At 34.5% G+C, this 27,931-nt stretch overlaps 1 protein-coding gene across 7 annotated transcripts in view; it reads right to left on the bottom strand.

The window, feature by feature from the left end:
* Positions 1 to 1,299: 1,299 nt before the first annotated feature.
* The window catches only part of LOC111062131, a 108,180-nt gene continuing 81,548 nt past the window's right edge, over positions 1,300 to 27,931 (bottom strand). For 6 of the 7 annotated variants that reach the window (XM_039439790.1, XM_039439791.1, XM_039439793.1 and 3 more), the window contains 6 exons: positions 26,716 to 26,957; positions 24,965 to 25,408; positions 22,531 to 22,684; positions 18,429 to 18,625; positions 8,830 to 9,036; positions 1,300 to 5,359 (listed from right to left, as the gene is read on the bottom strand). In XM_039439790.1, the coding sequence (XP_039295724.1) occupies positions 4,703 to 5,359; positions 8,830 to 9,036; positions 18,429 to 18,625; positions 22,531 to 22,684; positions 24,965 to 25,408; positions 26,716 to 26,957 (1,901 nt within the window). In that variant the 3' untranslated portion in view covers positions 1,300 to 4,702. Of the gene's footprint in view, positions 5,387 to 8,829; positions 9,037 to 18,428; positions 18,626 to 22,530; positions 22,685 to 24,964; positions 25,409 to 26,715; positions 26,958 to 27,931 lie in introns of all 7 variants that reach the window. The other variant, XM_039439796.1, reaches the window with a different exon arrangement.

The raw sequence follows: 27,931 nt of genomic DNA, 5'->3' as shown, positions 1-27,931 counted from the left end.
CTACATCTATACAAGAGTGTAGTCCAATCTGCTATCAATGGGTACATGCTTTGAAGCAATGTACAAGAAGTATTTTTACAAAATTATCAAAAACAACCCAAGATCTAGCCTACGTCTATACAAGAGTGTAGTCCAATCTGCTATCAATGGGTACATGCTTTGAAGCAATGTACAAAAAGTATTTTTACAAAATTATCAAAAACAACCGAACAAGTCTTAACAGTACAGTACAATCTAAAGTTGATTATTAACTCTTTTATTAATGATTATTTACAATTTATTAATATCTTATATCTAACACTATTAAAAATACTTCTAATAATCCCTCAAGGTGAATAAGTTAACTATTATTCCCTCAAAAATCTAATTGTTTCCTTCTGTGCTAGTTGTTGGAATAATTTTCCAAAAATTGATAGAATCGAACCTAGGTTGAGTGACACACCAATGAAACAATAGCCCTGAGAAATTTGAACAACAACAACATCAATTCAAAGACCTGGTTATTAGTAATACACCAATAATATTCAATTGACAAGAATAATATTACTTACTCATAGACTAGCTATACAATCATTGTGTACATCTTCAGCAATCAATGTCATATATTCATAGATATGACAATTGACGCCTTTTATTTAGAATTGCTTTCTCCTCTCTCCATATAATGTCATAAATGAACAATACAGAAAATAAATACATTGAAAAATATTATACAGAATTATCGTATTATACAACTATGTACAAATCTACATACAAGAACGAATACAAGGAACATTAATTTGTACATGTCATGAATAAAAATACTTCACTCACATGAGCTACATTTAATGAACTAATAAAAACAATATAAAAATCTTGAAGTACCCTTTATTGTTTTAAAAAATAAAGGGACTTCAAGATTTTTATATTGTTTTTATGTCATGAATATTATGTACATGTTCATCAGGGCTATTCTTACATTGGTTTTATAGTTTTTCACATTAGTTGACAAAATCATAAGTTTTTGGATAGCATAACAAATTAATTTAATGTTATTTGGTAACCTCTATCATTATTTACAAGAATTTATACACACGCTTTAATACTATATTACAATTAATTATTTCGAACTCGGTAATATCAGTTGAAACAAAAATTAGTTGAACAACATGATTCATTACTTTTATTTGATCAGAATATTTCATTGGTCTTTCATTTTGCAAAAATAATGCGTAAATACTATTTTGAAAAGTGAAAGTGACATATAAGCAACATTTTGATTTGGACAGTATAGTATAAATTGAAAATGGGACAGTTTCGGGCATGAGCATGTTGTGCCTTTCCTCATGTTAAGTATTTGTACACAATGTGATAAATAGATAAATAAATGTCCAGATTTTATAGTTTTGATATCGAATTTTTATAGCGTTTGTGAAATCTAAAATGGTATATTTTTGCCAATAAAGAACTTATTAATATTTGTTTCTAGTTGCTCACAGGCAACCACCCATATGATCATTTTTTCCAATACCTCTGTACGGTATTAATACTTAAACAATGTAATGCATTTTTAAAGAAAAATGAAATATTATTAGATAAGGGACGACTTTACGATTATTATAGGTATAATGGATCAGCCACAAGAAAACTACAATGTTTTCATGTGTAATTGATTTTTTTAAAATATATTTATCATTTGAAATAGCCCAATATTATCATTTGCACCCACCCATAAAACAGGTAGTGTTATTTCAATTCGTCCATTACATATTTAATTGAAGGCCAGCAGTAGCTTACATATTTTGTGGAGGCCTATAAATCCCTTACATAATTCACAAACGCTTTCAATCAGAAAATCATAAACTGGTTTCTCCTTACATAGATTGTATGTATGATTAAGATTAAAAATTCACACCATGTAATGTTTTATACAATGTGATGCTCAGCCAAGACAAAAAATCGACGCATTCATCAAAATACCAATTGCTTCCAATCAAAAAAATGAATTCTGTTTCTATTCTAATACATAGATTATTATGTACAGTTAGAGATAAAGACTATATTAATATTAATACTTTATTAAGACTCTAGGCTACATGTTTGTAAACTAGGGAACACCTTTCCCTATTCTGAAAACGGCACATCTGATGAAATAAAAGTATCGCAAAATGTTGTTGTTCAACAAAAATTTATATCAACAATACCGAGATCTTCCACGAACTACAGTACCATCCTTTAACAATTTCTCTCTTCTATGCAGTCTTGGGCTTCAGCCAGTTGTGTCTTTCAAAAGTTCAACAAATAATCAAACAATGTAGAGATAAATTAATGAATAACAGCTGAAACTGACAGTAACAATCCTTCAACGTATAGGGGACCAGAAGCAAGGTCTATAAAATACAAGTTATATTTATATACCTTGACCAGAAGTTCAAAAACTTCTAAGTTCTAACACCAGAAGTTCTAAAACCGTTTAGAAAGTAATTGTGTGGAGATCAGATGATAGACGCAGAACGCCTAATTTTGAATTTGAAAATGATATTATTTAGAATGAATTTGTTAGAAATTTTTTGACATGAGCACGAACACTAGCACTTCTATGGAAGAGATATGAACTCATTTTGGGGAAAATTTTGCCTCAAGAGATCACGTAAGTAGATTCTTCAGCCAACTTCTGTTCCACTATTAGAATTGGAACCGTTTTGGGCGAAAGCCTGTGGTACTCTACTGAAACTTATGTAATCCTGAATGATTGAATAAATAAACGTTGTAAATGGAAGTATTACTCGAAAACAATGTCAAGTACTCGATGTTATAAATGAATAAATCATTAATAATTAATACCGAAACACTTCAGCAAAAGTGTTAACTGTTTATATTGGTTGATAGGTCTAAGGTTACAAACACACTGAAGGCGGAGCGGAGCGGAGCGGGGCGGAGCGTCGTGAACAATATAATGTTAAGTAATGAGATGCAACACACTGGAAGCGTTTACTCGCGGAGTAGACGATACAAACACTCTATGCAAAACGGTTAACTGTACTTAACGATAGATTTGAGTAAAGAATAAGGTATTATAAAATAAATAATAACTAGATCTAACAATATTAATTCTTCAAAGATCCAAACGAATAAATAAATTTGAATACCACAAAAAGGATCCCCAAATTACCCCAAACAATAACTGAAACTAACAATATTAATCCTTCAACGATTCAAACAAATAAATTAATTTAAATACCCCAAAAATAATCCGAAAATTACCCCTAAATTTCAAAAGGTTAATTGATATTAGAACTATTGAGATTTCCTCTATAACTGCTGAACTATAAAGCAGATCCAAAAATAACAGAATCTAATAATACCAATCCTAATGATACATCCCAGTGCATTACTGTATTTGGAAGATCTTTACAGAGAAGTAAACTCAAAGGTCGAACCGGAATGATAGAACAATTAGTTGAACAAATTTAGTTTGCAAAATGAATAAATAAATGAATAAACTATCTAATTAGTAGAGAAATTAATATGAAAATATTAATATTATCCAAACTAATAATAACAATTTTTCAATTGTTTGATAGGCCTAACAGTGGAAAGTATGAGGTATTATGAAATAAATAATAATAGTAATACACACAATCATACATATGAGTGTAATACTTGAAGAAACACCTTTGCAAAAGGATCCATTGAAAGATCTAACAGTTATAATAGAAACAAACTGATTATTACAATAAATAATTTAAAAGTGAATAGACCCTAACTAATAGAGTTCATCAACGATACATACAAGCATGGAGCTCAAAAGCTCTTTGCAAAACGGTTTACTGTACTTAATAAATCGTCAACGATAATTTCGAGTCTATTTAACTTGAAAAGCCTCAATAAAAGGATCAAGTGACCCCAAAAATTGCAATCTTTCAACGATACATAAGAGTGTAATATTTGAAAGACCCCTCCAGGTGGGTGGATTAAACTTAATAACTGTATCCAAAAGAATAAACCTATCTTCAACAATACATAATAGTGTGAATTTTGAAAGACCTTTGAAAAAGGATGAAATGAACACCCAACAATTTCTATCTTAAAGAATAAAACTATTCTTCAACAATACATACATGTGTGAATTTTGAAAGACCATTGAAAAAGGATGAAATAAACCCCCAACAATTTCCATCTTAAAGAATAAAACTAATCTTCAATTAGTTATTTACATATGCATGTAAAACTTGATAGACCCATGTCTTCTGACACCAACAATTTAATTCTTCATATATACAAATTTACCCTGATAAACCGTTGTTAGAAGAATCATTCCATTCGTTCAACCAACAAAGACACATACGACCATAATATTTGTCCTGATAAACCTTTGTAAAATAATAAAATTAACCCAATAATCTTTCCTTTCATTCAACTCATCATTCAAAGATACATACGACCATAATATTTGTCCTGATAAAACTTTGTAACACAATAAAATTAACCCAATAATCTTTCCTTTCATTCAACTCTTCCTTCAAAGATACATACGACTATACTATTTACCCTGATAATCCTTAGTGAAAGATTCAACTGACCTAAACAGTTCCATCGTTTAACAATACATATGCGTGTAATAGACGAGCGACCACTGCAGTAGTGTGAGCTGAAACATATCAAGGTCACCAATCAGCTGATGATGCGCGGAGACGGCACTGTAGTTCGTGTAGAGCGACCATTACTGGTAGTAGCCACCATGGTGTTGCTGGTGTCCCCTGGGGGCCACCATGAAATGTTGCTGCTGCTGCGGTTGTCGGTAATGATGGTTGACCATGGGTGGCTGTTGTGCCATCATCGGTGCCTGCGCCATTCTGCTGTGATGATGGTTGATCATCTGCTGATGTTGCTGTTGTTGCGTCATGTTGTGATGGTGCAGCGGCACAATTTGCGCTGCAATCTGATGTTGCTGTTGCAAGGCAATCTGTTGCTTTTGCGCCGCCTCGTGTTGCTGTTGCAATGCAATCTGTTGCTTTTGCGCTGCCTCGTGTTGCTTTTGCAGGGCAATCTGTTGCTTTTGCGCCGCCTCAAGCTGCTTTTTCTGTTGCTTTTGAGCTGCAGCATGTTGCTTTTGCATTGCAGCATGTTGTGCAGCAAGTTGCTGTTGTTGTTGGGCTGCAGCTTGTTGTGCAGCAAGCTGCTGTTGTTGCGCTGCAGCTTGTTGTGCAGCAAGCTGCTGTTGTTGTTGTTGTGCAATAAGTTGTTGTTGCTGCTGTTGTTGCGCTGCAACATGTTGTGCGACAAGTTGCTGTTGTTGCTTTTGTGCCGCCTCGTGTTGTGATGCCAGCACAGTTGCCGTAGCCATCAGAGTTGTGGTCGCCGCCACTTGTAGCTGGTTCTAGGCATGAAAGTATTCTCAGTTAATCTAAAATCAATTAGTGAGATGAAAGACAAGGCTTTGGTGTAGAGTTTTAGGAACAAAAACAAAATCAACTCAAAAGTACAACAAAACAGAAAAACAAAAAATTAAAACAACAGAGACACTGTGATTGGCATAAGTTGAAACCAGTAACAGAGATTTAAGAAGTTGAAATAATAGGGGGTGTTAGGAAATGACAAACATAAATTGAAACAAAACAGAGAAGGGAAAAATTATACAATTGAGACACTGTGATTGACATAAGTTGTAAACAGTAACAGAAATTTATGAAGTTGGAATAATATTTGATATAGGGGGAGTTGATACCAACTCGAGTATACACACAGGCTCATGTAGGCTCATTCCGTAATGTCAAACCCTAATTTAAGTACTTTAATTATTTGTATTTTATATTTTATATTATTTATCATTTTTGTACCTGCTGTATTGTGGAATAAAGAAGATTCTTGATTGATTGATTGAGTTACAAAATGATAAAATAGGTTAAAATTTAAACAAAAAAGAGAACGGAAAATTAAACAATTGAGACACAGTGATAGAAAATGAAAAAAAAATTACTAGGCGGAGTTATGACTTTCAAAAGACCTCTCTACCACTCAACCTCGACATTATAGATGCAATTAAATAAATAATACAGTGTAACTTATTACAGTAGTGTAATACAGCTATTGATGTAGAAGTTTAAAAACAGTGATAGAAATTTGAGAGAAGTTGAAATAATAATTTTTAAACCAAAATAAAATAATATTGCTGAAGGCAGATTAAAATGAAAACAATGAGGACCTGAGGTGAGGTAAGGTAAGACCTTGAAAATGTGACTTGAAAGTTCTGACACCACACCTGAGCTAGCAAGGTCACTCAGGCATTGAATGTTTATTATTTTAAAATCTTATTTATATTTTGACAAAAAGAAATACAGTGGTTGTAGGAAGTTATATAAAGTGATGTAATTAGTGTTAAATTTGTATTTCCATGTCATTGATCAAATTATCTGTAGTTATATTAATATAGTTTAGAAACAAAGATTTTTGGGACAAACGCCTGTTTTTTTCAAAAGAAGTGATAATAACAAATTAAATTTAGATAGAATTGTAAAACAATAGAATGATTACAAATTGTTAATGGACTAAAACTTGAAAAAATATCAAGGATAAAGATAAAATATGTTATTAGACAGTAATCTATTCCAATGATTATGCAACAATTATTTATAATCATATATAATTTCAACATATTATTCAACTAACTATAGTGAGGTCCACGTTATAATGACAGTGTTTGATTAGCAATGGTTTTGCTATCCTTGTCTATCATACAACAAAGAATATAGCGCTATCTCTTTCTCGTTTTGCTCTGTTGCCAGATCGTCTTTTAACAATGAAGAATGAATAATTGATAACCAAATTTTTCATCTTAATAATTATGAAAATTCATCATGAAATTATTGAAAAATATAATTTCTTGCTTAATAAAATATAATTGATTATTTTAAACGAGAATGAACAGTTAATATTACATCAATGAACCTGTATCAGCTAACGTCTATAGAAGGCATTGACAAGACAAAGAATTGACAGTTAAGCTGGGTTTACACCAAAGTTATTAACAAAATGTTAATATCTTAATCCTTATAGATTCTATTTGATTGAACAGAACTTGACAAACACATATGTTCATCATGTGTATGATAAGTTATGTTTAATCTAATAGAATTTATAAGGATTAAGTTATCAACATTTTGTTCATAACTTTGGTGTAAACTCAGCTTTAATATTACATTAATAAACCTGTATCAGCTACCATCTACAGAAGGCATTGACAAGACAGTGAGGATCGGCGACGTTATTCTATCTTTCTCCACTGCCATTATAACGTGGACCTCACTATAGTCTACGGTCACTCATTTTTCTCAATTTTGCAGATTTTTCGGTTCTAGCTAACGGTTATAACAAATCATATTACAATGATAAATTGTGTTTCGGACGAGTGTTGACTTTGATGAATTTACCTTCATTGTATTATCATTCATCCCATCATCATCATCACCTAGGCTTAAAATACTTCTAGAAAGCCGCCTTTGTAAAATAATAAATAGAACTAGTAGTTCTGTGAACAGTAGACCTCACGCAGTATTCTCATCCACAAGTACCTGATTGAAACTAGACCTTATGGAAATACAGCAATAGACTGGCTTCTCCACACATCTGTGTAATCACTTGTCAGCTGATTTATGATGAATAATAATTCTATAGTCTGATTTTTACTCTAATATAGGCGTATGAAGGAGGCTCCTTTTTACTTTCCTTGCCCTATTACCATAGGTAAGGAAAGTATTGCTTTCCGAAAAAAATTAAGGTACCCCAATTTCTAAATTTCTATACGTTTCAAGGTCCCCTGAGTCCAAAAAACTGGTTTGTGTGTGTGTGTGTGTGTGTGTGTGTGTGTGTGTGTGTGTGTGTGTGTGTGTGTGTGTTGTGTGTGTGTGTGTGTGTGTGTGTGTGTGTGTGTGTGTGTGTGTATGTTTGTGTGTGTGTGTGTGTGTGTGTGGTGTGTGTGTGTGTGAGTGTATGTGCGTCTGTGTACACGATATCTCAACTTCCAATTAACGGAATGACTTGAAATTTGGAACGTAAGGTCCTCACAATATAAGGATCCGACACGAACAATTTCGATTGAATGCAATCCAAGATGGCGGCTAAAATGGAGATAAATGTTGTCAAAAACAGGGTTTTTCGCGATTTTCTCGAAAACGGCTCCAACGATTTTGATCAAACTCATACCTGGAATAGTCATTGATAAGCTCTATCAACTGCAACAAGTCCTATATCTGTAAAAATTTCAAGAGCTTTGTCCCATCTATGCAAAGTTTGATTTTAGATTCTCAATTATCAGTCTTCATATACAATTTAAACCAAAAATTTCAAGTGAAAAAGATTGAGCATGAAAATCTCTGCAATTAATGTTCAGTAACATTTCCACCTAAAATTGAAAATAAGCTTGAAATTTGAGAAAATGTAATTATTCAATTGCAAACTGTTGGCAACTGTTGATTCTATTAAATCATTCACTATGAAGAGATAGCAGATCTCGTGTGTATTCAGCGTTATTGACCTGTCACCAGCTGGCTCAGATCTTTGACTTGAGATGCGCGTTTACTCTAGCGTCAGGTGATCAATTTTCATAACGGCAAGGAAAGTTGTATGAGTGCGCCACACCAGATTTTTCCTTTTATATTATCATTAAAATGCAAAATTTCCAAAAAAACCTTGTATATACGTCGACGCGCAATTAACATACCTGTCAAATTTCATGAAAATCTATTACCGCGTTTCGCCGTAAATGCGCAACATATAAACATTAAGAGAAATGCCAAATCGTCGACTTGAATCTTAGACCTCACTTCGCTCGGTCAATAAATAAATAAATACCTGCAGATTGGGCGCCTTCTGAGCAGTAGTCGTGGTTGTGGTCAGCATCTTAACAGCAGGTGCTGAGATGTTGGTGCTAACACCTGGTGCTATCCCTAGAGCTGGTGTTATTCCTATGGCTGGTGCAATCCCTACAGTTGTTCCAGTTGCCTCAGTGATCGCCCTGTTCTGCGCACAGTGCGGCATGTGCTGAGTCCAGTGCTCTTGCTGCAAACGCACACACAAACCATTCAAACATGTCTTGCAAACATTCATCACAAACCAACAATCACAAATATTCTTAGCCCCGATTGCACAAAAACCTGTTAACTGTTAATATCAATTAAATGCCAGAATAGCCAATCAGAGAAGCCTCCTCTTCAGAAAATCCTTATCTGATTGGTTCTCGTGGAATTTGATCATGAGCAAAATTTGACAGACTTTTGTGAAACCGGGTCTTAATATTAAACATTAAATATGAATTTACGTTAGCTGAGATTTTCTTCATAATGTCAGCACAGTGAATGCGGAACAACATTGATGTTATAATATAGAATACTGTCCGTTCTGGATGAAGCCTGTTCTCTTTCTCTTTCAATAATTTTATAAAGTAAAAATCACTTTAAAATGTCAACATTGATTGAATACGAAACAACATTGATGTTTTTGAAAATGCTGTCATTTCCGGGTTGAGCATGTACGCTTTCTCTTGCAATAACATGCAAGTAAATGTCTTGATATCTATATAATATAATAGAGGAAAGAACAGGCTTATACACGTAGGGGATAGGAAATTCACGAATGACGCATCATCACGTCTCAACTACTCAACTGATTAACTCGAAATTTTGCATATAGATTCTTAATTTACCAAGGATGGTTATAGGTTATTGTTCAAGATTTCAGTATTCTTTAGTCAGTCCCTTGCGGAGCACGGGTTACTTGCTAGTATACAATAAAGGTGTGAACAGAACGAGTAAGGGCACAGTATACAGTAAGGAAACTCGTCTAGTACCCTGGCGCAAAAATCCGCCATCTTGTTAGGAAGTTCCGCATTGTAATAGTATTGATGGGAGGTTCGGATCACTTCACTGATCCGGATCAATTGATCTCGTTCACTGCCACGAGCCAATCAGAAGACCAGCATTGGAACTTCCTAAGGTCACGTGACGGGTCTAGTATTTGTGCCATGTTAAAAGCATTGGTTGGATAGGCGTTTGATTGACAGTTTCCATTCTGTATCTATTCTGTGGTGACGTGTCTAGTATTTGTTCCATGTAGAAAACATTGGTTGCATAGGCGTTTGATTGACAGTTTCCATTCTGTATCTATTCTGTCGTGACGTGTCTAGTATTTGTGCCTTGTAAAAATCATTGGTTGGATAGGCGTTTGATTGACAGTTTCCATTCTGTATCTATTCTGTGGTGACGTGTCTCATATTTGTGCCATGTAAAAAGCATTGGTTGGATAGGCGTTTGATTGACACTTTCCATTCTGTATCTATTCTGTGGTGACGTGTCTAGTATTTGTGCCATGTAAAAAGCATTGGTTGGATAGGCGTTTGACAGTTTCCATTCTGTATCTATTCTTTGGTGACGTGTCTAGTATTTGTGCCATGTAAAAAGCATTGGTTGGATAGGCGTCTGATTGACAGTTTCCATTCTGTATCTATTCTGTCGTGACGTGTCTAGTATTTGTTCCATGTAGAAAACATTGGTTGCATAGGCGTTTGATTGACAGTTTCCATTCTGTATCTATTCTGTCGTGACGTGTCTAGTATTTGTGCCATGTAAAAAGCATTGGTTGGATAGGCGTCTGATTGACAGTTTCCATTCTGTATCTATTCTGTCGTGACGTGTCTAGTATTTGTTCCATGTAGAAAACATTGGTTGCATAGGCGTTTGATTGACAGTTTCCATTCTGTATCTATTCTGTCGTGACGTGTCTAGTATTTGTGCCTTGTAAAAAGCATTGGTTGGATAGGCGTTTGATTGACAGTTTCCATTCTGTATCTATTCTGTGGTGACGTGTCTAGTATTTGTGCCATGTAAAAAGCATTGGTTGGATAGGCGTTTGACAGTTTCCATTCTGTATCTATTCTTTGGTGACGTGTCTAGTATTTGTGCCATGTAAAAAGCATTGGTTGGATAGGCGTTTGATTGACAGTTTCCATTCTGTATCTATTCTGTTGTAAGGGTATGATCACATCGGATGTGTGTTCATATTCATCTTATGATCATGGCCGGCTTAAGCTGATCACTAACAATAGAACATACCTGTCATGCACATACACATGTTCATACACACACACACACATGTTCATCATGCATATCCATCATCAGCGAGAGGCTTCCAACATAAAATAAACAACCAATAACGATAAACAAACCACTGGAAAATTACAAATTATAATGATACAAAAATAATTAAAAAAAAAAACACAAATATGTTGTCAAATTCTACACAGTTTTATTCGGTACACGACCATGGTTTCGTGACCACACCGGTCACATTTTCAAACAGTCAACAAACTGTCGAAACAGTGAACTGTTGAACAATCGAAACAGTCAACTTGAAAATGTGACCGGTGTGGTCACGAAGCCATGGTCGTGTACCGAATAAAACAGTGTAGAATTTGACAACATATGTGTGTTTTTATTCAATTATGGAAAGGTTCTACAATATTGGCAATGACTCAGTCGATACAAAAATAATTAAACCTCAAATAGAGCAGCAAAGAAAAAACAGACAACATAAATTGGTAATACAAAAACCTAACCTCAAACATTTTTGCTAGAAGCGCTTCGCTGTGATGACACAACAATGCAAGTCGACTGTGTATCATGCATATGTTCCAACGTTGGTGACCAGTTTTTGTGTAGTTGAGAAGTTGATATTGTGGTAATTGTTCATATTAAATAAAAATGCTTAGGGCCGGTTACCGAGCTCGGGAATTGGCTAAGTTCTAGACTTTAAACAGCTGGAGTAAGAAAATTGGCTTTCCGAAACGGGGCGCGTAGTCGTAGTCATTGTCAAAGTCACGTTTAAATTAAATTTCAAAAAACTAGAAAATTGAACACAAAATAAAATAAAGAGAAAATAGTGTAAAGTTTCAGCTATTTTGTATTATTTAGAAATGTTTAATTTCGTCAAGCAAAAACGTTACCAGTTATAGAAATAATGAGAAAATAAAAACTGCGAATACTGTTATAAAAACTGCGACTACGCCCCGTTTTGGAAAGCTATTTTTCTGACTCCAGCTATTCAAAGTCTATAACTTAGTTAAATCCCGAGCTTGGAAACCAACCCTAAGAAATTGTCAAAAACCACAGATTTATTGATAGTTAGAAAGACCGTTTTCGATTGTTATACTATTGCCAATCTCTGATAAATCTGTCGTTTTTGACAATTTCTTAGTCTTTTTATTATTCAATATGAATTAGTGGCCAGCCTAAGTGTCACATCACCCTAAAAATATCTGAGGATTCAACCTATCAAGGTTTTGAATTATTAATTCACGATAACTAGTACTTGGAGAGATGATAATAATAATAATAATAATTAAAAATTCTCATCTATTTCATTATCCATGACAAACTGCAAATAATAATCAGTTTTTGAACTATTTTCAACGACTCTACAGTCTAATATCTTTGAATATTAGTTATTAAAGCTAGTACTCACTGTGGACCGCATTTGGATTTTTATTTATTTATTTATTTATTTACAATGCAAATGACACTAATGTAATAACATTGGAAGATAAAATAATAAGGTAGTCCTCCTTGTGCTATTTTTTCTCCAAATTTATAGGTGAAAAAGTACGAAATAAGGTTAGAATCAATATTAGATAATCCAAAGATTCTAGACTGTTGTGTCGTTAAAAATAGTTCAAAAACGAATTAAAAATTAATAAGATGAACAACGATTCCATACCAAATACCGAGAATACATTCATCAATTGTGTCATATAAACGCTAACTGGACTTAAACTTTCTTAACAGTTGAATTATTATAAATATACAATATTTATTTAATAACATTCCGGCATTCTCAGCTTAAGGCTGTGCAAAGGCTAAAAATAAACTTTCTACTCATGATATTTTTCCAAGTTTTTCGATTTGTATATCATTAAGCTATCAAAATGAAAAAGTTTTCTCAGGAAAACTAAAGTTTTTTGTGTAGTTGAGAAGTTGATATTGTGGTAATTATTCATATTGAATGAAAAAGACTGAGAAATTGTCAAAAACCACTGATTTATTGATAATAAGAAAGACCGGTTTCGGTTATTACACCATTGTCAATCTCTGATATAAGTTTATCAGAGATTGACAATGGAGTAATAACCGAAACCGGTCTTTCTAATTATCAATAAATCAGTGGTTTTTTGACAATTTCTCAGTCTTTTTTTTCATTCAAAACTAAAGTTGACATTTTTGGGACAGAACATTTCAAATTCGGTACGATATAAATCCATGAGATTTAGAGGATGGATTCTTCATGGTATTGTTGATCTAGTAGAACACAAATTTTCTGAAAATATCAATTTTTGGAAAAGTTATTCAATTTACCAAAAATAACTCAACTGAAAGATATTTTTGGTTATTTTTAGTAAATTGAATAACTATCATAAAAATTTATATTTTCAAAAAATTTTGTTTTACTACATCAACAATACCATGAGGAATCTATCCTCTAAAATCTCATGGATTTATCTCTTACCGAATTTGAAATGTTCTGTCCCAAAAATTTAAACTTTAGGCGCTCATATCTCAAAAAGTAATGATCAGAAAAAAATGTTTTCTTGAGAAAACTTTTTCATTTTGATAGCTTGATGATATACAAATCAAAAAAAAAAAATTGAAAAATATCACGAGTAGAAAGTTTATTTTCAGCCTTTGCACAGCCTTAAATACCTATTCAACGTGTTCAAACAATTCCTAATTCATGATAACTAGAATTAGAGATATATAATATATTATAAAATAAATACATCGATTCACACACAGGATGCACACAGAGTACTAAAAGGTTTCTCAAAAACGCAGGCAGTTGTAGAAAATTGGATAGAATGAGACAAACCAAGTCATAGCAAAAGAGAGAAGGATATAGAGAATGAGAGGGGTGAGAGAGAGAGAGAGAGAGAGAGAGAGAGAGAAAGAAGCTCTCAATGTCTCTCAATGATAATTGGTAGATTCTGGACAGTACTGCAAAAGATTTGATGCTGAGGAGCTGAGGATGATGCCCAAATAAGTCTTGGGCTTGTGCATGGGTAATAGGTGAGATGATGGTGTATGATAAGTGAACCTGAGGTTTTAGATGGGTTCCAAACCGCCATTAATTGATATTTTATTTTTATTTAAATATTTCTAATATTAAAAAAATAGTTGTTGAACTATTTTAAAGTTTTTTTTTATAAAAAAAGGGTACTACAAGATTTTTATAATGTTTTTATTAATTTCTAATATTAAAGATTCTATATTTTGGCATCAGAGCTCAGTCTTGTCTTGCTTACTCCCACTGTTTTGGGAGTACGGGAGTACATATTGAGAAATATTTCTATAGTTTTGTTTAGTTGGTATGGTTTTTGTTGGATTAAGTCACTAAGGGGGGCCACTAACGGCAGGACAAGTGTGTTGAACATGTGTGTGCACGCATGCGCGTCATACATTGCTGTCTCTTCACAGCAAAAGACTTCGAACAAAGGATGTTGAGGTTAAGTTTTTGTATCTACGATTTGTTTATTATTTCTTCATCTACTTTAACTGAGGTTGATTTATTTTTGTATGATTATAATTTGTAATTTTCCAGTGTTTTATTTATTGTTATTGGTTGTTTATTTTATGTTAGAAGATGCTGTCAAACATTGTTCGCAGCCGGGACCGCCAGTTTAACGTGCCAATCCGATAACACGGGACTGACCTGGCTAAAAAACTTTGGTTAAATCTGAGATCTAACCCTGGACCTCTAGGCTATTAGGCGATCCGTTATTACAAAAGTGACCTGGCTAAAAAACTTTGGTCACATTTGATGTCAAACCCTGGACCCCAGGGTTAGCGCTGCTAAGCAAGCGCTTTATCCACTACCGTAACTCCAGGACATATATTTATTTAAAACTATAATTAAAACTTTGGTCACATTTGATGTCAAACCCTGGACCCCAGGGTTAGCTCTGCTAAGCAAGCGCTTTATCCACTACCGAAACTCCAGGACATATATTTATTCAAAACTATAACATAATATAAGAAACTGAATTCGGCTATTCAGTTCATTTGCGTTTTAGAAATATGAATCGAGATTAAAGAGAGATGATAAATAGAGTATACATTGAAGTATGCCACAACATCAAACATGTCAACATATATATATATATATATAATTAAAAACATATAAAGCGACACAAAAATATCGACAGATTCAATTAAGGCTGAGCAAAGGTTAAAAATAAACTTTCTACAGGTGATATTTTTCAAAGTTTTTCGATTTGTATATCATCAAACTATCAAAATGAAAAAGTTTTCACAGGAAAACATTTTTTCCTATCATTACTTTTAGAGATATGAGCGCCTAAAGTTTAAATTTTTGGGACAGTACATTTCAAATTCGGTAAGAGATAAATCCATGAGATTTAGAGGATACATTCTTCATGGTATTGTTAATTGAATAAAACAAACTTTTTTCGTAAATATCAATTTTTGAGAAATTTATTCAATTTACCAAAAATAACTTTTAGTTGGGTCATTTTTGGTAGATTGAATGAATAACTTTCTCAAAAATTGATATTTACGAAAAAAGTTTGTTTTATTCAATCAACAATACTATCAAGAATTTATCCTCTAAATCTCATGGATTCATCTCTTACACAATTTGAAATGTCATGTCCCAAAAATTGAAACTTTGGGCGTTCATATCTTAGAAAGTGGATCGTAAAAAAAATTCCTGAAAAAACGTTTTCATTTTGATAGCTTGATGATATACAAATCGAAAAACTTTGAAAAACTTCACCAGTAAAAGTTTATTTTTAGCCTTTGCACAGCCTTAAAACAAAAAATGTTTAAAAAAACACTGAGCAGCCACTGAACAAGGGGAAGATAGTTAAAAAAAAAATTGGTACCGGTATTTCCACTGCCACAAAGGTCATCTTAACGTACTGTTTTATCCTACATTCCTGTGGGAACAAAACGTTCATTGACAAAAAAAAATTTAAACATTGAGGGAAGTGACTTAGACATTAACCTAAATCCTAGGTTTGTCCTAGTGTTTGTCAACACTTTTTCTAACATTTACCTATAATTTCATAGTAAGTCAAGAATGATATTTTTATCTATGAATGTACAATTAAATAACCAAGTGCCGGTTGCACAAAAGCCGGCTAAATTCTAATCGTGATTAATTTCACGAAAACCAATCAAAGCATTCTTTTAGAAAAAGCTTTCTCTGATTGGTTATCATGAAATTAATCACGATTAAAATTTAACCGGCTTTTGTGCAACCGGACCTAACACTTTCAAGTTGCCCCGCACTTATATATGTCATCATCCTCGTTTCATTGATAAATTTTGTCTTAAAATAATCCAAGAAGATGGAAAAAGTAATTATACAATTAATATGTTTTGACAATAAACAGAGTACATAACACTTGGAAAATATTGGATGTTGTACAAAATACAACACGCGACTGCTCGTGTGATTGAGTAAGGTGCGACTACCGGAAGGCTAATACTGTATGCAGTAGGCTACCTCTATTCTATGACTAGATAAATAATTGAGGAAAAGCTAAAAATCCATCCAAAAATTCTAGACTTTCTATAAAAGCGTTTGCAAGTTAGTTCACATTACTCTAATGTAAAAGTGAATTACTCTAAGAGAGCATTCTAATGCAAGAAAGTACTTTCAAATTACATTAAAATATGCCACTATGCCAGTACAGTATCTTAAATTATTATGGAGGTATCAATGTTAGACAGTAGATAGTTCACATACCCTATTATTTTAAACAAGACAAACATTTTCCTAGAGTGAGACACACGTTATAATGACAGTGGAGAAAGATAGCAGAGCAACGTTGCCGATCCTCTGTCTTGTCAATGCCTTCTATAGACGGTAGCTGATACAGGTTTATTGATGTTATCATTCTCGTTTAAAAATATCAATTACCGTATATTTTATTAAGCAAGAAATTATATTTCTCAATAATTTTATCATAGATTTTCATAATTAAGAAGAAATATTTTGTTAATTAACAATTCTGCATTATTAAAAGACGATCTGGCAACAGAGCAAAGCGAGAAAGAGATAGCGCTATCTGCTTTGTTGAATGATAGACAAGAATAGCAATACCATTGCTAATCAAACACTGCTATTATAACGTGGACCTCACTATACAAGTGTAAAATGTGAGCACCAATCGTCAAGACGGTAAGCAAGTTCTTCCCAAACTATGACGAGTGTCTCATTAGTAATAATTGCTGCAACAGCTGTTTCAATATTTTTCCTTAATTAGGGAAGGTTGGCTGGTAGTAGAGACGCATAGACAAGATCCTTAAGGCTGTGCAAAGGATAAAGTTATAAAATTTACTGAAAATAAATTTTAGTTGAGTTATTTTTGGTTATTTTCAGTAAATTGAATAACGTCCTTAATAATTAATACTGTATTTTCAATTTATTTTTTGTTTTATTCAATCAACCATGAAGAATTTTCCTCTGAGTCTCATGAATTCATCTCTTACTGAATTCGAAATGTTCTCTCCCAAAATTTCAACTTCAGGCGCTCATATCCCAAAAAGTTATGATCGGAAAAAAAAATTTTCTCGCTTTGCTCTGTTGCCAGATCGTCTTTCAATGTAGAATTAATAGTTAATTAACTTTGGCACATTCGAAACATTGAATCAGTCATTTTATTCAAACAGGCAGTCAAAAAAATGTTATTAGAGAAAAGCCTATACGCAATCTCAGAATTTTATTCACAAGAAAATTGATTTTTTTTATATATGATATATATCATTACCATCCTTAAAGATACTTGATACGTGATACCTGAATAAATATTTTATTATTTTGATTGTATGTATTATAGTATTAGGATTAGTATTAGTACTGACCTGTCAAATGGGATTATTCCCAAAATTGATGTAATCTAATGATTATTAATAAATAAATAACAAAATATTTCATCTTAATTATGAAAATTCATTATGAAATTATTGAAAAATATAATTTCTTGCTTGATAAAATATCATTGATAATTTTAAACGAGAATGATAACATCAATAAACCTGTATCAGCTACCGTCTATAGAAGGCATTGACAAGACAGAGGATCGGCAACGTTGTTCTCCTATCTTTCACAACTGCCATTATAACGTCAACCTCACTAATGGTTACTTTCTCAAAAGAGCAAGCTCAAGCTTGAAGAAAAGCTAGCCAAACTTTGGCAAGCTAAAAGCCTGTTAGCTTAACCTAACCTAATTTAACCAAACTAACATTAGCGAAAGACACCCCACGAGAAACAAGCACCCCGCTGTACATTTTGAAACGTCCTGCATTATTATAGTAGTCTATATTAATCGACATGCCTGACAAGGATAGAACTATTGTAGTAGGCTATTATAATAGACTTGCCTGACAAGGATAGTTGCAATAAGCCGTGTTCCAGCAGCAGTAGAAGAGAGCTTCCTTTCGGCAGTGTGCGCACCATTGCTTCATCTTTGTCTCCTCAATAGCTGCCTCCTTTTCTATCTGGAATTTCTGCTTCATGTCCAGGATCAAACGCTGTTTTTCCGCCTCTGCAGCGGCTCGCATCTCCATCAAAAGCAGATCTGTAATCAAACATTTCATTAAATGAATGAATGAATGAATAAATAAATACTATATTGGCCAAATTATTATAGAATTTACTATTTACATTTGTAAAGTTCCTATCACGTACGTGTATAAGCCGATTATTATTTATTATACAAAATACTGCAATCATAATATATAATTATGACATTGAAGGTGGTTGAGCCTATTTCTCTCTAAAAATTACGATAAAAGGTTAATTAACACTGCTTCGTCACTTGATTTTAGATCCAGGAATTTGAAAATTTTGAATTTCGAAGGTTGACGTAAAACTTCAAATGAATCATAGAATGTATAACAATGAATAAAAAACTTTAGAAATATTGCACTTATTTGAAAAATGTGAAGATAGAAGCTTACTAGTACTCTTTTTATACTCTCTTACATAAACACAACACTGTGGACCTCACTATAGAACAAGAACAACCACAAAATGATACAGTATCAACACAATATGATATAGTATCACGACAAATGATATAGTGTCTTTCCAACTTGATACACAACACTACTTTTTGATATATTTGTTGTCTGTTTTATCGAATAATAGACAAGGATAGCAACACCAATATTAATCGAATACTGCCATTATATTATAACGTGGACCTCACTATTATAGAACAAGAACAATCACAACATGATACAGTATCAACACAATATGATACAGTATAACCACAAATGACACAGTGTCATCCCAACTTGATACACAACACTACTTTTTAAATATTTGCTATCTGTTTTGTGGAATTATAGACAAGGATTGCAACACCAATGTTAATCGTATACTGCAATAATAACGTGGACGTCATTATAGAACAGGAACAAGAACAACCACATGATACAGTATCAACACAATATGATACAGGAACAAGAACAACCACATGATACAGTATCAACACATTATGATACAGTATCATCCCAACTTGATATACAACACTACTTTTTGATATTTGCTATCTGTTTTATCGAATAATAGACAAGGATATCAACACCAATGTTAATCAAATACTGACATTATAATGTGGACCTCACTAAAGAACAAAAACAGTCACAACATGATACAGTATCAACAGAATATGATACATTATCAACACAATACGATACAGTGTCATCCCAACTTGATACACAACACTACTTTTTGATATATTTGATGCCTGTTTTATCGAATAATAGACAAGGATAGCAACACCAATATTAATCGAATACTGCCATTATATTATAACGTGGACCTCACTATTATAGAACAAGAACAATCACAACATGATACAGTATCAACACAATATGATACAGTATAACCACAAATGACACAGTGTCATCCCAACTTGATACACAACACTACTTTTTAATATATTTGCTATCTGTTTTGTGGAATTATAGACAAGGATTGCAACACCAATGTTAATCGTATACTGCAATAATAACGTGGACGTCATTATAGAACAGGAACAAGAACAACCACATGATACAGTATCAACACAATATGATACAGGAACAAGAACAACCACATGATACAGTATCAACACATTATGATACAGTATCATCCCAACTTGATATACAACACTACTTTTTGATATATTTGCTATCTGTTTTATCGAATAATAGACAAGGATAGCAACACCAATATTAATCGAATACTGCCATTATATTATAACGTGGACCTCACTATTATAGAACAAGAACAATCACAACATGATACAGTATCAACACAATATGATACAGTATAACCACAAATGACACAGTGTCATCCCAACTTGATACACAACACTACTTTTTAATATATTTGCTATCTGTTTTGTGGAATTATAGACAAGGATTGCAACACCAATGTTAATCGTATACTGCAATAATAACGTGGACGTCATTATAGAACAGGAACAAGAACAACCACATGATACAGTATCAACACAATATGATACAGGAACAAGAACAACCACATGATACAGTATCAACACATTATGATACAGTATCATCCCAACTTGATATACAACACTACTTTTTGATATATTTGCTATCTGTTTTATCGAATAATAGACAAGGATATCAACACCAATGTTAATCAAATACTGACATTATAATGTGGACCTCACTAAAGAACAAAAACAGTCACAACATGATACAGTATCAACAGAATATGATACATTATCAACACAATACGATACAGTGTCATCCCAACTTGATACACAACACTACTTTTTGATATATTTGATGCCTGTTTTATCGAATAATAGACAAGGATAGCAACACCAATATTAATCGAATACTGCCATTATATTATAACGTGGACCTCACTATTATAGAACAAGAACAATCACAACATGATACAGTATCAACACAATATGATACAGTATAACCACAAATGACACAGTGTCATCCCAACTTGATACACAACACTACTTTTTAATATATTTGCTATCTGTTTTATCGAATAATAGACAAGGATATCAACACCAATGTTAATCAAATACTGACATTATAATGTGGACCTCACTATAGAACAAGAACAGTCACAACATGATACAGTATCAACAGAAAATGATAAAGTATCAACAGAATATGATACATTATCAACACAATACGATACAGTGTCAATATGATACTTCGACCGAGTCATTGTCAATATTGTAGAACCGTTCCATAATTGAATAGAAACACACATAAATATGTTGTCAAATTCTACACAGTTTTACTCGGTATACGACCATGGTTTCAAGTCAACTTGAAAATGTGGCCGGTGTGATCATGAATCCATGGTCGTGTGACGAATAAAAATGTGTAGAATTTGACAACTTATTTGTATTTTTATTCAAGAATGTGATACAATATCACCACAAATGATACAGTATCACCACAATTGATACAGAGTCATCCCAACTTGATACACGACACTACTTTTTGATATATTTGCTCCCTGTTTTATCGCATGATAGACAAGGATATCAACACCAATGTTAATCGTATACTGCTATTATAACGTGGACCTCACTATAGAACAGAAGCAAGGACAACCACAACATGATACAGTATCACCACAAATGATACAGTATCACCACAATTGATACAGTATCACCACAAATGATACAGTATCAACACAAATGATACAGTGCCATCCCAACTTGATACACAACACTACTGTTTGATATATTTGCTCCCTGTTTTATCGCATGATAGACAAGGAAAGCAACACCAATGTTAATCGTATACTGCAATTATAACGTGGACCTCACTATAGAACAGAAGCAAGGACAACCACAACATGATACAGTATCACCACAAATGATACAGAGTCATCTCAACTTGATACAAAACACTACTTTTTGATATATTTGCTATCTGTTTTGTGGAATGATAGAAAAGGATATCAACACCAATGTTAATCGTATACTGCAATATTATAACGTGGACCTCACTATAGAACAGAAGCAAGGACAACCACAACATGATACAGTATCACCACAAATGATATAGTATCACCACAATTGATACAGTGCTATCCCAACTTGATACACAACACTATACACTATGTTTTCGATATATATTTGCTGTTTTGTGGAATGACAGACAAGGATATCAACACCAATGTTAATCGTATACTGCAATATTATAGGCCTAACGTGGACCTCACTATAGAACAGAAGCAAGGACAACCACAACATGATACAGTATCACCACAAATGATACAGTATCACCACAAATGATACAGTATCACCACAAATGATACAGTATCACCACAATTGATACAGTATCACCACAATTGATACAGTGTCATCCCAACTTGATACACAACACTACTTTTCGATATATTTGGTATCTGTTTTGTGGAATGACAGACAAGGATATCAGCACCAATGTTAATCGTATACTGCTATTATAACGTGGACCTCACCTGCATTATGCTTGTGTTCCGCTATGTTCTGTCTGTGCCTCCACTCAGCGAGCTCCAGCTTCAGTTGCAACTGATGCAGTTGTGCATCCATATGACCTTCTTGCGCCATTTCTTGCAACATATCCTCCATTAGTTGCAACATGCTGTCAGACAACTGCAATCAAACATAAACTTGAAATAATATAGACTTGAAATAAAACATAGACTAATCAAATACATAGACTTAATCAAACATAGACTTGAAATAATACTTCAACAAATTAAGATAAATATAGCCTACATCAATAATTATTTCTACTTGCAACATGTCCTAAATTATGTGTATCATAATGTCAGACAACTGCAAGCAAATATAAACATGGAACAATACACCGTGATTCAAAAAGAATACCACAACTTTGAAAATTGATAACTCTGCAAAGAATAAACGAAGAGTGAAGCACTATCTGTCATCGATTAGAGGAAGCTCTGAAGTTTTTTTTTAGTTCCTTATTTAGTCCCATTGGCACTCATCTGTCCGTGTCTATTTCAATGAAAACATTCCTCGGATGTTAAGCAGCTCGAGACAGAGCACTTTATCATTGGCCTCCAAGAAGCCCTGACCTCACCCCCTCCGATTTTTTTCTGTGGGGGTACGTAAAAAGATAACTGAAGATAACTATAACGTAAAAGATAACAATCTTACTAAAGATAAGGTGTATCGACCGCCTCTACCAGCTAACATTGAGGAGCTCAAACAAGAAATAACAGCAGCTATACAAACTGTTACGCCCGATATGCTACTGAGGGTGTGCAACGAGTTCGAGTATCGTATTATCAGGAGTGTAAGGAGGGGGTCACATTGAACATTTTTGAACTTTGTTTTCTAGTGGGGAAAAACTTATTTTAATACTCTTCATTTTGATTTACAACCCAAGTTTTTATTATATTTCCTTGATTGAATAAAGATTTTTAAAGTTTTGGTATTCTTTTTGAATCACGCTGTACTTCACAAAATTGAGATAAACATTAATTAATAATACGATAGCACGTCCAGAAAGTAAGTTCCGTTTCAATTTATATCCGGTGCAGTGCTGCGATCTCAGTTCCGCACATGCGCGGTAGACGCTCTGTATCAAGGAGAAGAAACGTGCGACATTTGGAGATCGCTGTCAGCCACGTACGTTTTGTTGTGCTTGTTTACAATGTCAGTGTTGATTTAAAATCCCGCCGCTTGTGAAATCAGGTCTGTGATTCGTTTTCTGAATGCAAGGAAAGTGAACTTAAGTGAAATTTATCGGCAAATTTGCGATGTTTATGGACAAAGTGCAATGATTGATTCAATGGTGAGAAGATGGGTCTGTCAGTTCGACGGATGTAGTGATGTGCTTGATGAAGAACGAAGTGGGCGTCCATCTTTGGTTACAGAAGAACTGGTTCACGCGATTGATGACAAGATCCATGAAAACTGAAGGTTTTTTGTGCTCTCGCTATGGAATTTCCCCAAATTTCACGATCACTATTGCATGAAATTGTTACCGGAAAACTGAAATTTCGACAAGCTGAAAGAAACTGTTTCCAACAGGTTGAAGACACAGGCGGCAAATTTCTATGAAGAAGGCATACAAAAACTTGTGTCACGCTATGACAAATGTCTGCAAAATTATGTGGAAAAGTAGTTTAAGAGTTGTAGAATTTTGTGCAATAAATAACTTTTCTGTATCTGTACACAATTTAATTTTATTACCAAACGGAACTTACTTTCTGGACCTACCACGTAGTAAGATTCGGGGTTCGAATCCCACTCTGCTCTAAGGGCTTGTTCACACAGAGCAACGAAGTTGCAGAGCAGCAGGTAGAAATCTCCAAAAAATACACCCCGTGGCACACAAGAGCAACTTAGTTGCAAGCGGTTTTCGAAAGTATTGAAATCAACTTGTCTGACGCCGTTGACAACGCCATTCTCTAGGCCCTTGACGCCCAGATGCTTCCTGTGTGTATCATGAACGCTCTGACCACGCCACGACACGCTCCGCTCTAGAACACCACGCCACACTCCGCTCCGCTTTCAGTGTTTGTACCCTAAATTTCATTAAACTACAGTGTATATTGCCATAGAGAAACAATAACATAAGTAGATATCCCATGGTATAGGACGTTTATGTCGCAACTTTTACTGTTATCTCAAGCCGATAGTTCATGTAATTCTTTCCCGTGAAGCTGTGTGACAACTGTAGTCTCTCATATTGTGCCGTTCATACACTCTCACCCCAAAAAAACAGTAAAATTTCGACAATAATCAACAGTAATCGGCTTGAGATAACAGTAAAAGTTGCGACATAAACGCCCTATACCATGGGATATCTACTTATGCTATTGTTTCTCTATGATATTGCATAGTTTATCGAACTTTTCAAAATTTTTGAGAAATAAATGAAAAAATATCTCCACTGACCTTCTGCGATATGGCATCCATCCGTCCCGAGGCGGGACCAAAGTTTCCGCGCAGCACCCCCCCTCTACCGCCGGCGGCGGCGAAGGCCGATGGTTCCGCAGCGGGACTCGGCTTCTGCTGCACTTGCGGCAGAACGCGCGCCGCCTGCGTCACGGTCGTTCCCGATCGCGAACTGTTCACGATCGATTGCAAACTGTTCGCGGCAGCATTCGAATTTGAACTGACAGCAATTATGGTGGCGGCTGTGAGGGGAATGGCGGGCGGCGGGGGCGGATGAGGAGGAGGGGCTTTGGAGGAGTCAGAGGTGGAGTGGATTTTGACAGACATGGCTTTGCTGATCTGCACCTCCTCAGTTCCCTGTGAGTTGGCGGCAATCTGAGAGATCTTGGTGTAAAATGCTGACGAAGCACTACTCTGGATTTTGGGTGATTGTGATGGTGAATCCTAAAAAAAAAGTTTCACAGTAATTAGGATAAAATAAAATCACTTCATTCATGTCTAATTACAAATAATCAAACAATATTATGTACATTGAGAGTGATTCTGGGAGCTGTAAAACCGATTTACAGTAGGCCTACTCAAATGTAGAGTCATAGAGAAACAATAGCATAAGTAGATATCCTATGGTATAGGGCGCGTTTATGTCGCAACTTTTACTGTTATCTCAAGCCGATAATCCACGTAGCTCTTCCCCGTGAAGCTGTCTGACGCTGGTAATATCTCATATTGTGCCTTTCATACACTCTTACCCGGTCAAAGCAGTAAAAATCGACAATAATCGACAGTAATCGGCTTGAGATAACAGTAAAAGTTGCGACATAAACGCCCTATACCATGGGGATATCTACTTACGCTATTGTTTCTCTATGGTAGAGTATAGTGAGATTTATATTTTTGAATCTTTCCTTCATCCATTCTATCCTATTATATTAAGCGAGCAATTTCTGTATATCTGTTTATTGTTTAATATCGGGGACCGAGCTTCGCTCTGGAGTACAAAAGCATAAAAAAATTATTACGAAAGAAGAAATTATAATAACATTCATACAGAAATGTTCTATCTAATCACAGTAAATTGAGAATAATTCCCAGAGGAATGCAAAAATTTCCCTCACAAAGGTCCGGTTGCACAAAAACCGGTTAAATTTTAATCCTGATTAATTTCACGTGAACCAAATCAGAGAAGACAATTTCAAAAATATGGATCTACTGGGATTAATCAGGATTAAAATAAACCGGCTTTTTTGCAACCGGCACTAAGTACCTGATTGAATAATTACAAAAGTTCAACAGCTGAGTCATAATTTTTGACACAGTCCCACACACATGAACTCGCTCACTCACTTCCATCAACAGACGACGAAATAATTATTATCAGCTGTTTTTCAAAGGATGAATAACAATTATCCTTTTAATGTCCTTCAGCGAGTTTTCCCAGGGATGAAACCTAGTGCAATCGAATTTTCATATTATAAATCTACTATGTTCTGAATTTCGTGAGAATCGTTAGAGCCGTTTTCGAGATCCGGTGAAATACAAATATAAAAACATATACATATCTAAACATCCAAACATATGAACATATAAACAGAAGTTGCTCGTTTAATAGTATAGGAAAATAGGAAATATTCAGATATTAAAATATAATTTTGAAGAATCACCGAAAAACAAACTTAATTTTAAAAGAACAGCTGATCTGATCTATGTGGAACTAGTGTTTTTTAATGAATGAATAGAAATGTAACAATTACCCTGGGCGAGGATGAAGCACCATTCTGGTGAATCAGCGCCTGTGCCTCAGCGGCAGACAGCCGACGTATCATTTCCGAGCCCCCATCAAGCGTTGTGGTGACGAGCGGCTTGCTGCCGAAATGAGGGGAGTTCGGAAATGACTTGCGAGCCGTCGGTTGCACCTGTCCTCTCTTGGCATCTCTCTTGCGACCTCTCTTGTCTTTGTCATCTGTGTCACTCTCCTCACACTCCATGTCCAAACCTAACACAAATTCAAATTCAGTTTATTTGCCAAAAAATACAAGAAAAAAGCAAATAACTTTAATAAATAAGAATACTAGCCTACAGAGAAATTTAAAATTAGAGAACTACACTACTATAACCATAGTGAGGTCCACGTTATAATAACATGTATTTGATTAACATTGGTGTTGCTTTGGTGTTGCTATCCTTGTCTATCGTTCGACAAAGCAGATGGATAGCGCTATCCTCTTCTAGCTCAGCAACGTTCCCATATCGTGTTTTGACAATGTAGAAATATAATTAATCTCTATCATAAAAATGTATTATTCAATCTTAATTTTCTTGACGAATAAAATATAACTGATTATTTTAAACAAGAATGAACAGTTGATATTACATCAGATATACCGGTATCAGCTATCCTCTATAGAAGGCAGTGGCAAGGCAGAGAATCGGTAATGCTGTTCTACCATCTTTCTCCAGTGTCATTATAACGTGGACCTCACTATAGATGAGTTATAACTAATAATTACAATATACAATATATTTACATTATTTTAACCATTTTTAATAACCTAAATAATACAGCTCCACTAACTCTATTTTTTATCGCAAATAATGCCCATATCAGCTTTTAGCTTGTGCGTGGGTAATGGAAATTGCATGGGTGATCTGATGAGAGGATCAAACGTCCATGCCTACAGCTGGATTCATACCCACGACCAGGTAGCCCTAGCAGAGTGAAGGGTGCAACGTCTTAAGGTGCGTACAGACTTTCGCTCTGCTCCGCGACCGAACGTCACTCCAGCAGAGCGATTTATGATCGACCGGGAGCAACAGTGGTTCGACCTGGGAACGAGAGAAGATCTAACATCTTCCGTACGTTCATGATGGGTACGTGGGCGGAGCGACTGTGGTTCGATGGAGGAACGAGGGCGGTACGAGGGCCGTACGAGGGCCGTACGAGGGCGGAGCGTGCTCGGTGCGGGTTGG

This window comes from Nilaparvata lugens, chromosome 13 (assembly GCF_014356525.2).
Source record: "Nilaparvata lugens isolate BPH chromosome 13, ASM1435652v1, whole genome shotgun sequence".
In the NCBI taxonomy this organism is placed as follows: Eukaryota; Metazoa; Arthropoda; class Insecta; order Hemiptera; family Delphacidae; genus Nilaparvata; species Nilaparvata lugens.
The sequence above is the reverse complement of the archived record's forward strand: the minus strand, read 5'-3'. Positions and strand labels throughout refer to the sequence as shown.